Source organism: Trichechus manatus, unplaced genomic scaffold, assembly GCF_000243295.1.
Source record: "Trichechus manatus latirostris isolate Lorelei unplaced genomic scaffold, TriManLat1.0 scaffold00054, whole genome shotgun sequence".
NCBI classification, from domain to species: domain Eukaryota; kingdom Metazoa; phylum Chordata; class Mammalia; order Sirenia; family Trichechidae; genus Trichechus; species Trichechus manatus.
The window spans coordinates 193,955-209,986 of NW_004443990.1; the positions used below are offsets into that span (position 1 = coordinate 193,955).

Below are 16,032 nucleotides of genomic sequence, written 5' to 3' on the forward strand. Positions count from 1 at the left end.
TCAGCTCTAGCCTGGTTAGGAACTCTGATCACTTCTGAACAGGGCTTGGCCCATAGAAGGTACACAATACAAATTTATTCAGTGAGCATGTATGGCTCTCACTCTGTCCTTAGCTGCTCGGAAACTGACACACTCTGAATTTATTTTTACGGAGGGAAAATGGAAATGGAGAAATACTTAGAGGACTCACAACATAAAAAGTACTGCTTTTTCATTGGATCCTCTCCAGGAATATAATAATCATACTAATACCAGAGTTTGGATTGACAATTAGATAGGATACCAGCTTGCTTGCCTTCTAGAAGATGTGATTGAAAGACTAATAGATAACATATCCCACCCCCTTATTTCTACAACCCAAATCAGACATAAACCATCCCACCTACCTTGTTTATTCTCACTTCAGGCCTTGGCAGACGCAATTATATGTGTTTTAAGGTACTATCTGAACTAAAATTTTCCCTGGGCTATTTCTTTTTTTTCAATTTTGTTCATCTTAATTTTCTCCACCCATACTTCTCTACCTTCTCAATGATCTTAAGCTCCTACTGCAGATGGGCAATACCAGAGTGTACATTGACCTTAGAACAATGTGTATGTGGTGTGTGTGTGTGTGTGTGTGTGTGCGCGCGTGTGTATCTGGGATGGGGCGGGCATGAAGAATGGGGAAGATCACCAGAAAACTTTGCCAGGACACTGTGATCCCAGCTTGTGGAATGGCAGGATGAAGCTCTGGTTGCAAACATTCTCAGTTAGCTGACTCAGGACCTGTTGGGGTACATGGTCTCTGCCTCAGGACTTCAGAGGTCCTTGGCAAATATAACACATTTCTTAACAGTACCAGTTCCCCATTCTCCACTCATCTACTGGATGGATAGCATGCTTCTTCATGGCACACTTATTAAGCAGGAACCAGTGCCAGACCACCCATCCCTGTCAGTTTGTTGTACTGTGGTGGTTTATGTGTTGCTATGATGCGTGAAGCTATGCCACCAGTATTTCAAATACCAGCAGGGTCACCCATGGTGGGCAGGTTTCACTGGCGTTTCCATGCTAACACTAGGAAGAAAGGCCTGGCGATCTACGTCTGAAAATTAACCAAAGAAAACCCTATGGATCACAACAGAATACTGTCCAATATAGTGCTGGAAAATAAGTCCCCTAGGTTAGAAGGCACTCAATATACACAGTGGCTGCAACAATGAACTCGAGCATACCAACAATCGTGAAGATGGCACAGGACTGGGCAACATTTTGTTCTGTTGTACGTGGGGTTGTTAAGAGTCGGAGCTGACTTGATGACAACTAACAACAACAACAACAGTGCCCAGAAAACAGATAAAAAGACCAAGTGTCATACACGGTGGAAGCTAGAATGACATCAGTAGTTCTCAATCCTGGAACTGAGGAACACTGGGATCACAGAATGTTGAAAGTAAAAGTCCTGGGCATGTCTTCTAAAGGTTCGGACTCATTAAGTCTTGGGCGGGGACCAGGAATGTATATTTCTTAAAGAACTCTCCCAGATGATTCTGAGGCACAGGCAGGTTTCAGACTGGTGTCCTTGAATGTCATCCACTCTAAACCAGGATAACTTGCTTTCCTGAGCAGAGAGTTCTCAAAAAGAGCAGTGGCAATGGGCTCCTGGGAAAAGAACAAACCCATGGGGGAAGCAGAGATCAGGGTATCAGGTGAGACCCTGGCTTGGGAGAAGCTGAGCTCCCTGGAGAGTTGGTGATAGTGTTATTCTCGTGGTGATTAGAGGATACTGGCCCCCACCCCACCCAGGAGAGCCAGGAGGGGGATTATTTCCCCTTCACTTCTACTCAGGGGTCTTGCCTTTTAGGTTTCTGATAACCATATCAGCTAAAGTTCTGAGTAGACAATTGTTGAGGGCTTTGTGCTATCTCCATTAAGGATTTCCCACAAACCTACTTTGAAACCTTCTCCTGTTCGGGAAAGCTCTCTAGGTATCTCTGCTGCATTTACCTAAAATAGACCTTTTTCTCGAGTTCCTTCTTCGCCCCTTTCTTCCCCTCGCCTCCCAGAAAGCAAGATCAAAGAAACATTGACTCCAGGACAGAGGTTGGGGTATCTTCCCTCCTAATCCTCTTGTCCCCACTCACACTCTGCCTCATCTCTCTTCCCCAGCGTCCTGCCCAGGGAGCAAATGGAGAATGGGTAGCAAGGGACCCAATCCTTACAGTGCTGGGCCCAGTTCTGAAGAGGCCTCGGAATATAGACACAGTAGCCACATAGGCCTTGATTCCCTCAGAAAAGAAAGATGGTTAGACCTGCTATAACTGACAAGGGCTAACCTTTAACTCACTGCTCCCTCCTTTCAACACCTGGTGCTTCTGATGCTACATGCCCTGTGCTGCCAGATAAGAGTATACTCACTTCATCAGTAGAAAGATTGGCTGAGTACAGTGATTTTTTTTTTTTTTTTCCTCTTTCTGCTACAGTGAACTGAGTAGGCATCTGAATTCAGGGTTTTTGCGCAGTCCACTAAGTGAGGGTCTTCAGGCTTCCTACAGGCTTTAGGACTTTTTGAAGGTTGCTCTGATTTTCATCAGAATGTGCGTCCCTGCACACTCCTGCCCTCTGCTGGACAGACAGATCTGGGCCACAAATCTCGTAGAGTGGACACCTTTAACTCTGCCCCGAGGGCACGTGGGCAAGCCACTCTCAGAGAGTCAGGCATGGACTGGGCAAGTAAAATCAGCTTTCCCAGGGTTCTGGTAACTGCAAGGGAGCCAAGTTTGGTAGGTTACAGGATGACTTGGGAGACTGTCAGGTCTCAGACCTGTTTAAAATCTATTTCCATCCACAATTCACTGTGGGATTTGAGCAAGTCACTTAAATCTCTCCAAGCCTCAGTTTCTTTGTCTGTATGATGGGTCTATAAAATTGATTCCTGTGCAATCTCCTATATAACAAGCTCAGTCCAGAGCCTGGCACATAGCAGGGGCTCAGTTGATGACTGTTCCCATCCTTTCACCTCTCCTTATTCAAGAAGCCATCTCTGATCTTTCCCTCTTGCTCCCACAGGCCTCAACACCTCCCAAGCACAGAGTGTCCCTGTCATCAACAGTGTGGCCGGCAGCCTGGCAGCCCTGCAGCCTGTCCAGTTCTCCCAGCAGCTGCACAGCCCTCACCAGCAGCCCCTCATGCAGCAGAGTCCGGGCAGCCACATGGCCCAGCAGCCCTTCATGGCCGCCGTGACTCAGCTGCAGAACTCACACAGTAAGAACACGGGCATGTTAGGGGAGGGGAGCACGAAGGGCCCTCTGCAACCCTGCTTCCCTCTCTTGGTCTGAACTGTCTTGGAAGCTTATTGGTTTGGTCACTTTTCCTTAACTAGTACCAACCGAGTCAATTTCTCAAGCATAATCCTTGTGTATTGCTGTGCCGTTTCTTGTTTCATTCTTTATTACCAAGATTCCCAAGGAGAAATGTTGAACGGGACACCTTAGGCCTATATGTAAAGGGGAGTTGGAGATAAAGAGCAGAGATAGCATGTATGTGGATTTTCTGCCCTAATTTCCCATTCCAGCACCCTCGGAGGACATCACCAATCAACCACAGCACCCTTCCCAGCTTGTTGTTGTTGTTAGGTGCTGTAGAGTGGACTTTCAATCCAAAATTCCAAGCAGCCATTACCTAATGATCAGAGTTGGCATGTCATTTGAAACCTGTTTGCCTTGCCTGAAATAGAAGAATCTTCCAACGTCCCCATGCCCTCTAACTTATACACCCTAAACATCTTTAATCAAGAACTCATGAACATAGGTGGAAAGTACCACCCATGAGTCATCCTGGACAAGGAGTATTAGAGTTTCTGTCCCCCACCCCCTAGGCTGTTTCCCATATCCAATTTCTACCCCTGCCTTCAATCTACCTTTCAACCCATTATTTTCCCCACCCACCCCTAGTCCCTGTATCTCTGTCCCCAGAGCCCAGTCCTCTAGCTAGATCTGGCTATATGCCCTGGCCTCTGAGTTTTGGGAGGCACTGTGGAAAGGATAGCTTCCCGGCCTCAGGCATAGTACCAGAAGAACACTAGAGAAGTCTCTGGAACAGAATGCTAGTCCTAGAGTCAGACAGACCTGAATTTAAATCCTGGCTCTGACACTTACCAGCTATGTGTTGTTGTATGCCATCAAGTCAATTCCTACTCATAGTGACCCTACAGGACAGAGTAGAACTGCCCCATAGGGTTTCTTTAGGAAACGGATTACCAGGTCTTTTCTCCCGTGGAGCTGCTGCTGGGTTCCAACTACCGACCTTTCAGTTAGCAGCCTAGTGCTTAACCACTGTGCCTCCAGGGCTCCTTTACCAGCTGTGTAGTCATTGGCAAGTTAGTTTGCTGCTCTGAGCCTGTTTCTTCATCCATAAAATGGAAAAAATGTGCATACAGAATCATACAAAGATAAAATAAAACATCCATTCAGGGCCATTATGATGATGAAATGAAAATAGATGTAAACCGTATTTTGCCAGAATAAAGTTATAGAAACACAAGTGATCTTTTTACTAAGGGACTTCTAGAAGGCAGGGATGAGGAAGAGGATTTGGGTGTCTCCCCTGGTTGCCTCAGGCAGAGCTGCGGGTCTGAGGGAGAACAGCCAAGTTCAGTCCTCTTCTGTCCTCAGGGCTCAAACCCTTCTCAGGCCTGTGGAGCTGGTTTCTGAGCACCATCTCACATTCCAATCACATTTTTGTGCTTCTAAAAATCTGCCACAGCCTGTAGCAGAGTCTGGGACCATGTGTGCCCCACTTCTCTTCCCCTCAGAGCGTGGCCAAATATTCCCCCACTTCTACCCACCCCCTCACCTGACCAGGCTTCCTGGTGATCAGGCCTGGGTGGGACAGGGAGAGAGTGGTCACCAGCAGCCTGTGAACTACCAAGGCCCAGCAGGCCTGGCTGGTTACAAAGGGGTGCCCTACAGGGCCCTTGGCCGGGAAATAACCAGCCTCCCAGCACAGGATGGGCAAGCCAAGGCGGCAGGCAGTGACCTTCACTCCCTTTCCCTACTTGGGGGACTCCTTGGAAGGCTCTGTGTTCTGAAAGCAGGCCGGTCCCTCCTTCATGACCAAGCACCCACATGCTTTCATTAGTTGGTCATGTGACCTGGAATTTACATGAATTTTATGGATAACTAGCATGAGTCAAAAGGTTCCAGACTTGGTGAACAAGTATGCCGGGGCGGGGGGTGGGGGGGAAGTCACATGTTCCTGGAGGTTTTATTTGAATCCAGTGTCCTTTCAAGGGGCCCTGGTGGTGCAATGGTTAAGCGCTCGGCTGCTAACCGAACCAGCAGTTCAAACTCACCCAGCAGTTTTGTGGGAGAAAGACCTGGTGATCTGCTCCCGTAAAGATTACAGCCTTGGAAACCCAATAGGGCAGTTCCTGGGTCACTATGAGTCGGAATCAACTCTACAGCACCTAACAACAACAACAAAAGTCTCCTTTTGTCTCCATAAGGCTATGATACCATTTTAGTGCAAACTGAAACAGCCCAGAATTATACAATTAATTACATCTGTATCTAATTACAATTACTAATCAATCTACAACTGCTAGCATGAGACCTCGTGTTCGAGTCACAGCAGAAACGGTAAGCATACACTGGCCAGCTCCTTCATGTTTGCTAGCACTTAGAGCTTCTTGGGCTTGAAACCCCAGATAAGCCACATTTGCCAAAGGATCACTTGTTTGCTATCCGGGCATCTAATATTTTTATTGAAAGTGAGGGGAACTGGAGGATCCCCAAATACCACTACATGCTAGGCACTGTATAAGGCTGTTTATTTATTTAGTAAAAAGTACTTTACATGTGATCTCTTCTAATCCTGCAATAGATATCATTCCTATTTTACCGATGAGGAAACTGAGGTTAAGTAACTTGGCTGTGGATCCAGGATGGAAACACATGCCCATTCTTTTTACCACATCACACTGCCTTCCTAAACATAACCACCACCACAACCCCCTTTTATCTGCCCAGGGAAATGCGAGCTATGGTGTGGAATGGGGGATCTGTAACTGTGTTATGTACCTGTGCCATCTCCATTTGATTTTGTCTTCACTCTCTCCAGTGTATGCACACAAGCAGGAACCCCCCCAGTATTCCCACACCTCCCGGTTTCCATCTGCGATGGTGGTAACAGATACCAGCAGCATCAGTACACTCACCAATATGTCTTCCAGTAAACAGGTAATGTCAGCAGGATGGAGGGTGGTGACTGGGGCCGTAACTAAGGCTGCTGATGTGCAGAGGGTGTGGCAAGCATGGACGTGGCTTTAAGTTTGATCCTTCTGAGATGCTCTGTTATTTGCTAAAGGAATCCCTGGGGTAACAGGTCAAAGAAGATGGGCCACATGCCAGGCTAAAGGGGCTTATTACTCTCCCTGCTCCCCCAACAAGAGCACTAAATAAAGACGAGTTTGATAGGTCACCGGAGACTGGATTACACAGAACCTTTATGCATTTCAGTTGAGTGTTCCCTGATGGATTGCTTGATGATCCATGGAAAAAGGTATTTCCAAGGAGGGTTCAGGAATCAGATCCTTCTTACTGACTTTCATGCTTTGCAAGAGGGATTCCTGAGGATTTTCCACAAGTTGACCCCAGTTAGTCAATGGAGAAAGTGAGGCAGGGATCTTGAGGCTGTTTACCCCAGTCAAGGACCCATGTTGGACTCAGGGATGATCCAATTCTTACAACCTATGGGGATCCCCCAGTAGACAACCTGGGCTTTCTAGGGGGCTGCATTCATTTCATTAAGAAACTTAGAACCAACTTCCTGTTGCACAGAGAGTGGGGAATCCAGAGGTTTAGTCACTCTTTCAGTTGATGACTAATTCCCACCTCCACATAGAAGTGATGGGGTAGTCAACAGTCAACCTCACTGCTGCAGCCTGGACAGCTGGACTGCAATGGGACACAGAGAGTTAGAAAACAGGACAACATGTCGGAACACTGATGACAATTCCAGAATAACACAATACAGCCTTTCAGTAGCTGGGGTCTGTGCAGTGTGGGAACTGTTTGGCTTTATTGATTACTAGATAAATAGGCAACAACCTTGAACTTCATGTCAGAGGCTCTCCATAGAGTCTGACCTTCCTGATGGTCTTTTTTTCATCTGAGCACTGCAAATCACACCTCATCCACTGCTGTGAGCTTCAGAGCAGGTCCTTCCACGGGTCTGGGAATCTCTATTCTTTCCTTTACCCCCATCTCCTTCCAGCCAGTGCAGAGCTTCTCCAGCCTTGTGGTGTAGCAGAGCAGGTGGCTCTATTCCTGGTTGTGCCACTTGTTGGTTGCCTTGACTTCCCTGAGCCTCTCTTTTATAAACTGTAAAATGAGAGTTGTGACATCTACTTGTTTTGAGGATTCAGTGAGACCACGTAGATTAAGTGTCTGGCCTATCTCGGGTGCTGAAACATGCACACAGCCTGGGCAGCTGGGCTCTGGAATTGGGGGTAGAAGGAGAGGTGTGTGGGACCTGCCTTGCTACTCTTCTCTCACCCAATGGAAGATGAAAGAACAACACCCCGTTGCCCTGCCCTTCTACTCCTGTGTGATTTCCCACTCTTTGTAGTGAGCAGGGAAAACATTTATCTGTGCTCACAAATCTCAATCAAGGGGGCAGCCAGGCGCAGCAGCCCTCCTTGGGAATACCTTCCCCTTTGAAAGGTTTATCAATCCATCTGCCGCTTGGTCAGCCCTAGACGGGCCTGTGATTAATTATTCCCGTCTTTCCCAAGTTGACTTTGATGGTTGCTTGTTGAAACAAGTCTTCTGAATTCAAGAAATGGTGTCTTAATCAAAATACTTTAAGATGCTCCCTGAGACGCTGCACCAGCGCCTGAGTGGCTTCCCACCTCCACTGGACAGAGTAGCCAGCTGACCTTGAAGCTGCGTGAGCAACCCTCTAGAACCACCGTGAAGCTTTCTGCATGTCCCCATGCTTTTCAGGAGTCTGATGACAGGAATGTCTGGGATGATGATGATTATACTCAATAAGAATAAAAAGTATTCGTGTAGCACTTTTACCATTTATACTTCTCATGAACATTATTTTATCATTTTCTCTTTATTACAACCTCCTAAGAAGTACAAAGAATTAAACTGAGGCTCAGAGATGCGGAATGTGACCTGCCCGAGTCACAGAGATAATAAATTCAGGAGCTTGAACTCTTCCCACTAAACAATACTTGCCTTCCAATATTCATCTTTAAAATACCCGTGGTAATTGCCTTTCTTATGGTCACTAAGGAGCTCCGGTGGTGCAGTGGTTAAGAGCTCAGCTGCTAACCAAAAGGTGGGCAGTTCAAATCCACCAGCCGCTCCTTGGAAACCCTATGGGGCAGTTCTACTCTGTCCTATAGGATCGCTATGAGTTGGAATCAACTAGCTGGCAACAGGTTTTTTTATGGCCACTAATGATCAGGAACAAGAGTAAAAGTTAAGTCCACATACGGTATTCTTATCGGGAAACTCTTCCTACAAACTGAAGCAGAGGGAGGAAATGGGAAAGGCAGAATGAAGTAAAATGTGGGTAAGGGTACTGCCTCCTGACAGCAAAGGAATCCAAGGACAGAGAAGTTTACAAACTGGTCCTAAGGCAGAGGGTCAGAAGTGAGCTCCTGAAGAGACCAAGTGGCAATTTTGCTTTTTCTCTTTGTTTTAAAGTGTTATTTTCTAAAAGGGGTTTCAAGACCATTGTTAGATATCAGGGGCATATGGGGTGGGAGGAGAGGATTCCTTGGTCAAATATGTTGGGCAAACTGCTAGATTAAACAAGTTAAGGACCACCTAGCAGGGCTTTTCAGAATCTTTCATGTGGTAATGTGAGCATTGAACAGGGCCATGTGGTGCACCCATGGAAATGCTATTTTAGAGGCACCCCAGTGTGGTAGGAAAAACAGACAGACCTGAGCTAATCCCAGCTCTATTGAGCCTCTGTACATGACCTTGGGCAGTTAATTAACCACTGTGAGATGCAGTTTCCTCATCCATAAACTCAGAAAATTCGACCACCACCACCACCCCCTTCCCACCCCCATCTCAGAGTCTCTGGGTGGTACAAACAGTTAAACATACTTGGCTGCTAACCAAAAGGTTGGAGGTTCAAGTCTACCCAGGGGCACCTCAGAAGAATGGCCTGGCAATCTACTTCCAAAAAATCAGCTACTGAAAACTCTATGAAGCACAGTTCTACTCTGACATACATGGGGTTGCCGTGAGTCAGAGTCATTCAGAGAGCAACTGGTTTTTACCCCGACCTCACAGAATATTCAAAGTGCCTAACAGAGTATCTGGTACAGAGTCAAGTATTCAAAATGGTAGCTCCCTGTGCCTTCTCCTTTCTGGTGATCTTTTAGAAGATGGTTGTCTCCTCTACCTTCTACCGACTCCTTCAACATTTAACTTAATCCTCAACCTACATGTGGTTAAAGGAAGTTCTGACATTAAAATCTTAGGATTAGAACCATCTCTCAAGCTCATTCCACCTGTTGGGCCTGGGCTCCAGATCACTGTTTCCCATTCTCCTGCTGACACAAGGGTGCCCTCTCACCCACCCCAAGGAAAAAAACAGTTCAAGGGCCTCTCAAGGTAACCAAGACATTTGTGCTTAGCCAAACGCCTAGGCTATAGTAGATTGCAGTAAATATGAATAAATGAATGCATTCAAAACTAGCATATTTTAAATTCTTCCCATTTGCCAAGCTCTGGGTGCTTTTCCAATTTACCTTTCCTGGCCAACCCTCCCATACATCCTGTAAGGTAGATATTTTTATGCCTGATTTACAGAGCAGGAAACTGAGGTTCAGAGACAGGGAGGAATCTGGCCAAGGTCACATGGATGGTAAGTTCTGGAGCTGGGCCTCCAGACTTGGGTCTTCTGACTCCAAATCCTAAGCTCATTCCTTTAACAGTACTTGCCTTTCTATTCATTTTTTTTAAATGGTGGTGAAAATATATATACTAAAATATGTGCCAACACAACAACTTCCACATTTACAATTCTTCCTATCTATTTTTAAGCACCCATAATAATGACCCAAGGTTATGCAGGTATAAGGCTAAAGTCAGGATTTGAAATTGTATCTGCCTGATCTCAATACTTCCTATTATCAAGACAGATGTGCCCCAAGGCAGTCATTCCTCACTTTTCAGGAAGCTCACGCTGGGACCTTCTTGTCCAGAATCCTCCTGCAGCTACTCCTATCTGTCCTTTCCAGAGCATATACCTCCTCCTTCTCAACCCTTGGGCGCCAGTGAGTTACTGTCTGAGTGGGCCGTGCTAAGCTCCTGAAAAACAATGTCCTGCAGTCTGGAAACACAGACCGCAGCAAGCACTGACCTGGGTTAGAACAAGTGTGGGCAGGCTGTGAGCCGACTTCTGTTTCCACAACTTCTCTACCTGCTGCTGCTTCACTTCCTAGTTTATAAAGAGGTCAAGAGAGGGCCCCTAGAGCAGTCGCTAATCAAGGATGCCGACAAGAAGGAGATGGGCAGCCTCGTCATAAATTCCTCTCCCTGCCAACCCTTTTCACTGCATGGTGAGGCAATATTGCCTGATGGGTAGGAACTCAGACTTTAGAGTTAGGCAGACCCAGACTCAAGATTCTACCACTTTCTACCTGCATGACCACATGGAACTGGCTTAGCCTCTCCGAGCCTCAGTTTCCTTACCTGTAAAATGAGGATAATGGGATTGTCGAAAGGACCAAATGCAGTAAGAATTGTAAAACCCTTAACTCAGTGCTTGGCCCAAAGGAAATATCTAGTACATGGAAGCTGGGGCACACTTGACTTTCTCTCCTGGCAACAATGAGTGTCTCTAGAGCTTTGAAAGGAGGTTTTTAAATGACAAAGGACATTTATTTCCCCCCTGTTGCCACGTTCAGAAGACTGAAGGAAGCAATCTTACAAGTGAAGTGGATCAGAGCACACATTTTGCAGTTGTGAGACCCTGGGCAAGTTACTTATACTCTTTCTAGGCCTCAGTTTCCTTATCCGTAAAATTGTAATTATAATAGTTATTTTTCATTAATAGAGCTAAAATCACTCTAACATAAGTTAATAAAAATAGAAGTGAGTTATTTATATTCGCTATCTTCACTTCTTCACCCTCAATTCTCTCTTGAGACCACTCTAGACTGGCTTTTGTCCTCACCACTCCCCTGAAACCTCTCTTGTCCAGCTCCCTAACACCTCCATGTTGTCAAATCCAATGACTGCTTTTTAGTCTTTGTCTTTGGCACAGCCGATCACTCCCTCCTTTTTTCACTTGGATTTTAGGACACTACGCATTCCTGGTTCTCCTACCGCACTGGCCACTCCTTCTCAGTCTCCTTAGGTGACACCTCATCTTCCCAACCTATATGTGTTGGAGGGCCCCAGGGCTCATTCTTTGGCTCTCCTCTTCTACACTCTCATCGGTGATCTCCTCTAATCCCATGGCTTTGGATCACGTATACACAGTAAGGACTCCTAAAACTCTGTCTCCAGTACAGTTCTCTCCCGAGTGCTTATTCACAAATTCACAGACATGGGCATGTGCGTGCCTAATATAGCTGATGCTGTTGTTAGGTACTATCAAGTCGATTTTGACTCATAGTGACCCCATGTAACAGGGTACAACTGACCCATAGGGTTTCCTAGGTTGTAATCTTTATGGAAGCAGATTGCCAGATCTTTCTCCTACGGAGCCACTGGTGGGTTCAAACTGCCAACCTTTTGGTTAGCAACTGAGTATTTAACCATTGCACCACCGGGGCTCCTTATACAGGTGATAAGCATCTCAAATAGAACATGCCTAAAATAGGAACTCTTCATTTTGCGCCAATTTCTGTCTACCCTAACTGCTTCCTCCATGGGCTTCTCCATTTCAGCAAATAGTACCAGTCCTCAGGTGAAAAACCTAAGAGTACCCTTGATTTTTCTCTCTACATCCCACATCCAGTACATCAATAAGTTCTGCTAGGCTACCTTCAAAATACATCCCAAATCTGACCACGTCTCACCACCTCCATCAGTACTGTCCTAGTCCAGGTCACCTTATCTCTTACTGGTCTCCTAAAGTGGTCCCCTGTCTCCTGCTTCTACTCTTGCCCCACTACGGTCTGTTTGCTATACAGCCACCAGAATGATTTGTTAAAAAGAAAAATCAATCATATCACTCCCTTGCTCAAAACCTTCCAATAGCTTCCCATTACAACAAAAATAAAATTCAGAGGCTTACAAGGCCTTATGTGATTGGACAGTTGCCAACGTCCCCATTCTCACCTCCTTCCTCTCCTCTCTGGCTCATTGTTTCAGCCATACCAAAGCTAATACCCACCTGAGGACTTTTGCATTTAGGGTATCTTCTGCCTAGAACACTCTAAACTTGTATCTTTACATGCTTGCTCCTTCATTTCATTTAGCTCAGATGTCACCATCTCAAAGAGGCCTCTCCTGGTCCCACTCCCTAAATTATTCCCTTTTCCCTCAACTCATCCAACCTTTTACCATGCTTATTTTTCTACAAGAGTACTCATCTCCACCTAAAATTATAATAGTGTGTGTGTATGTGTGTATATATCTTTACTTGTTCATTTTCCAAAGCCTCTGCTAGAACATAAGCCCCATGAGGACACGGACAGTGTCTTTTTCACATTTGTATCCCCAGTGTCTAAAAAAACTGCTAAGTGCATAGTAAGCACTCCAAAATATGTTAAATGAATGAGTAACTACCTACCTCAAAGACTGATGTAAGAATTAATTGCTATGATGCGTGGAAAGTCCTTAGTGTGGTACCTGGCACACAGTATGTTAGCTATTACCATTATCTAAGGAATCTTCATAGAATTAGGGTGTCCTTAACAATCCCCACAGCTACCACACCTTTCATATGGAGGACTTCATAGTCATTCAGAGATCCTCTGGTCAAGGCCCCATGGTGCTGGGTGTGCTGGGCCTCCATTTCTGAGGGACTACAGTGCACCCCTTATCAGATGTTTGTGTTTAGACTCTGAAGGGGGCAAATAACTCTAGTTCCTCTGACAACATTTAGGGCTCTGCCACCATTTTATTATGTGAGCAAACATTTGATAGCTGGGAAGCCCATCCCTAATGACAGGTCATAGAATCTTGCTGGCGTCTCCTTATCTGTCCTTCTTGTTTGCTCTTCTATTGAAACCTGCAAGGTCACAAGCCATTTTCTCTCTCCTCCACCTGAAATCTGAAAATTGGAAAAAGGCTGATAGTGGGAAGTAAAGAGACTTGAGAGTGGGGGTGGGTAGAGGGAGGAAGAAGAGGCAAAGGGTATCAGAGGACCCTGGCCAAGGCCTTAAGAATTTAAAAGGGTCAGAAAACTGTCTCCTCAAATGAATGTGCAGCTCAATCTCACTCTTAAGAGGACTCAGAAGAGCATCTTGGTCTGAGGAACCCTGTGCAATACAGTATTAAGAATAACGATTATGCCAAGCACCATTCTGAGTACTTCACATGTATAAACTCCTTTAATCTTCACAACAACCTCCCTGAGGTAGGGTCTCTTATTATCTCATTTTACAGGTCAAGAAACTGAGGCTTGGAAGGAGTAACTTGACCAAGACCACAAAGCTAGTAGAGGGCTCTTAACCTCAGAGCACTGTAGTAAGAACATGTTTGGAGGTCACCCAGAACTGGGTTTGAATCTCTGGCTCCACACTCTCCTACTTCTTGGACAATTCACTGACTCTCTTTGAGTCTTATTTTCCTAATCTATAAAATGGAGGTAATGGTAACCTCATATAGCCTTACGGAATGAGGTAATAATGAAATAATAGGCCTTTAGTAGTAGGGTGTGTGTGTGTGTGTGTGTGTGTGTGTGTGTGTGTGTGTGTTTGAGAGGAAGCCTTGAAAAAATAAGCCACTAGGCCAAAAGACAAAAGGCAGAACCTTCCCTTGAGATGACAACGAAAGCAAAAGGAAAGGAGGAGGCAGAGGGAAGCAAAAAGGAACTTGCTGGAAGAAAGAAGGAGAGTAATGATGTTGCATGGCAGAAAATGAATGAGGCCCAGAGCCCTGGAAGGGGTGGCTTCCCTGGGCTGGGTCATGTGGCACCTCTCAGGGGGCTTCTCTATACTTTCTGGGGTCTCCTGCCCTGGCCTTTGAGAAGTATGGCACCGGCACCAGAGGCCTTCAGTCCTTGGGTCCTTCCCCAGGTCCTCCCTTCCTAATAATAACAAACCTGCAGAAAGCACTTTGCACTCTCAAACCTACTTCCCTGATAGGTAGTTTGAATAAGTGATAATTTCCTCATGTTGTTTATGGCCTTGCTGCTCAAAGTATGGACCATGGATCGGCAGCACCAGCACAACCTGGACCTTACTAGACACACAGAATCTGAGCCCCCACTCCAGGCCTACTAAATCAAAATCTACATTTTAATAGGGTCCCTGGTACTTGTATGCGCATTAAAGTTTGGGAAGCAGTGGTTTAGGGAATCCCTGTTCTTAAAGGTCTTAGGAAGAGACCCACACTTCCATGAGAGGCAAGAGCTCCGCATGCACCTGTCTTTTGAACCATACTGAGCACTCTCACAGAAAGAGGAGCCCAACTTCAGTATAAAGGGCAGCAAGCTATAACTATCTCAAGGTCCCTAGCAATTCACTTCTCCCTTCTGAAGTGGTCAAGAAAGCTGACTCCCACATTTTCCTAAAGGGAGTCTGCTTTTGGACTAACATTGCAGAACAAAGCACGCAGTAGGTCCCCAGTCCTCCACCCTCAGCCCTTCGCTGGTTGATTTGGGTGTTGGCTCCCTTGGAGAAGCCAAACTAATGGCCCGTGTCCCTGCTAAATGCACACAACTGAGCTCTCTCTCCTTCTCTCTCTGCAGTGTCCTCTCCAAGCCTGGTGATGCCCACACATCACTTACTTTGTGCGTAGCAACAAGGATCCTATTTTCCACACCATCACCCTCTGGGAAGCTGTCATGGAAAAGCCTAGTGACCTGACAAACATCTGCGAGAGGTCCCAGTTTACCTGACATCCTGCTGGCGTCTTGCACAATCCACTCTTAGGAGGCCCAGCCTGAAGCCCAGCTTCCCTTCTATGCAGTATTGTCACAATGCCTCTCCCAAAATCCTGTCTGTTGTAGACATGGGAGACAAGAAAACGTGGAAGAGTAAGAGAGAAAGCTGCAGTGTCTACGTTTTGCTCCTTCATCGAACAAACTCATGAGAAAACTTGAATCTGTTACTGAAATGAGGAGAGGAGGACATGTGCTATTGAACTGAGCCAAATACACTGTAAATATCAGCAAACTCCTTCCCCTCAGCCCCATCCCCAAATGATCTTGAGATTTCTTTTAAAGAAGTAAATTTGTCCAATGGGTGTAAATTATAAACTACTGTAATTAAGTGCAATTTCCCCTCTACTTTCTCTCTCTTCTGCCCTGTATATAATACTAAAGTGTTTATTAGTTTTCTTTGTAAAGGTCAGAGATGAACTTTCAAAAGTGATTTTCTCCCTCTCTCTTCCCCTATGGAGAAATAACCTAAGTTGGAAGTGAGGTCCTTTACCCCCTCCCTCAGGCCTGGACACACAGACTGACTGCCAGCTAACTCCAATCTCCTGATGTTAAGACACACCTCCAGATGCGTGGAGGGGCTGAACATAGGGTCAGAGTACCATCCTAGCTTCCTGTGGGGTTAGGGGTCCAGCCAGGGCACCCCCAAGAAACCCCAGGGTAGGAAAACTGGTAGCAAAAGAAAAAGTTGCCCTTTCAGAAAGCCTCCCATTAAAACAATTTATTTTATCACTGCCCAGAGTCTCATATTTCTGTCTCTGATACTTCCCCTGCCACAGTTCCACCAAGAACCCTTGGCCCCACATCTCTTTGGAATTTTCCATTTGCTCTGCTAAGATCACGAAGTCTGGGAATGTAGAGAGGTGGATGACTTTCACTTGCTGTCATGTTCAAGGTCTTATGGTGGCCTTACTGCTAATCAAGGTAAGGAAGAGTTTATTCCCCAGTCAGACT

At 45.9% G+C, this 16,032-nt stretch overlaps 1 protein-coding gene across 3 annotated transcripts in view; it reads left to right on the forward strand.

Annotated features, from left to right (window-relative positions):
• The window catches only part of HNF1B (HNF1 homeobox B), a 60,752-nt gene extending 44,940 nt beyond the window's left edge, over positions 1-15,812 (forward strand). For 2 of the 3 annotated variants that reach the window (XM_004377826.2, XM_004377827.2), the window contains exons 7-9: positions 3,052-3,246; positions 6,103-6,221; positions 14,887-15,812. In XM_004377826.2, coding sequence (XP_004377883.1) covers positions 3,052-3,246; positions 6,103-6,221; positions 14,887-14,907 — 335 coding nt within the window. In that variant the 3' untranslated portion in view covers positions 14,908-15,812. The remainder of the gene's footprint in view (positions 1-3,051; positions 3,247-6,102; positions 6,222-14,886) is intronic. The other variant, XM_012555973.1, reaches the window with a different exon arrangement.
• Positions 15,813-16,032: the final 220 nt, after the last annotated feature.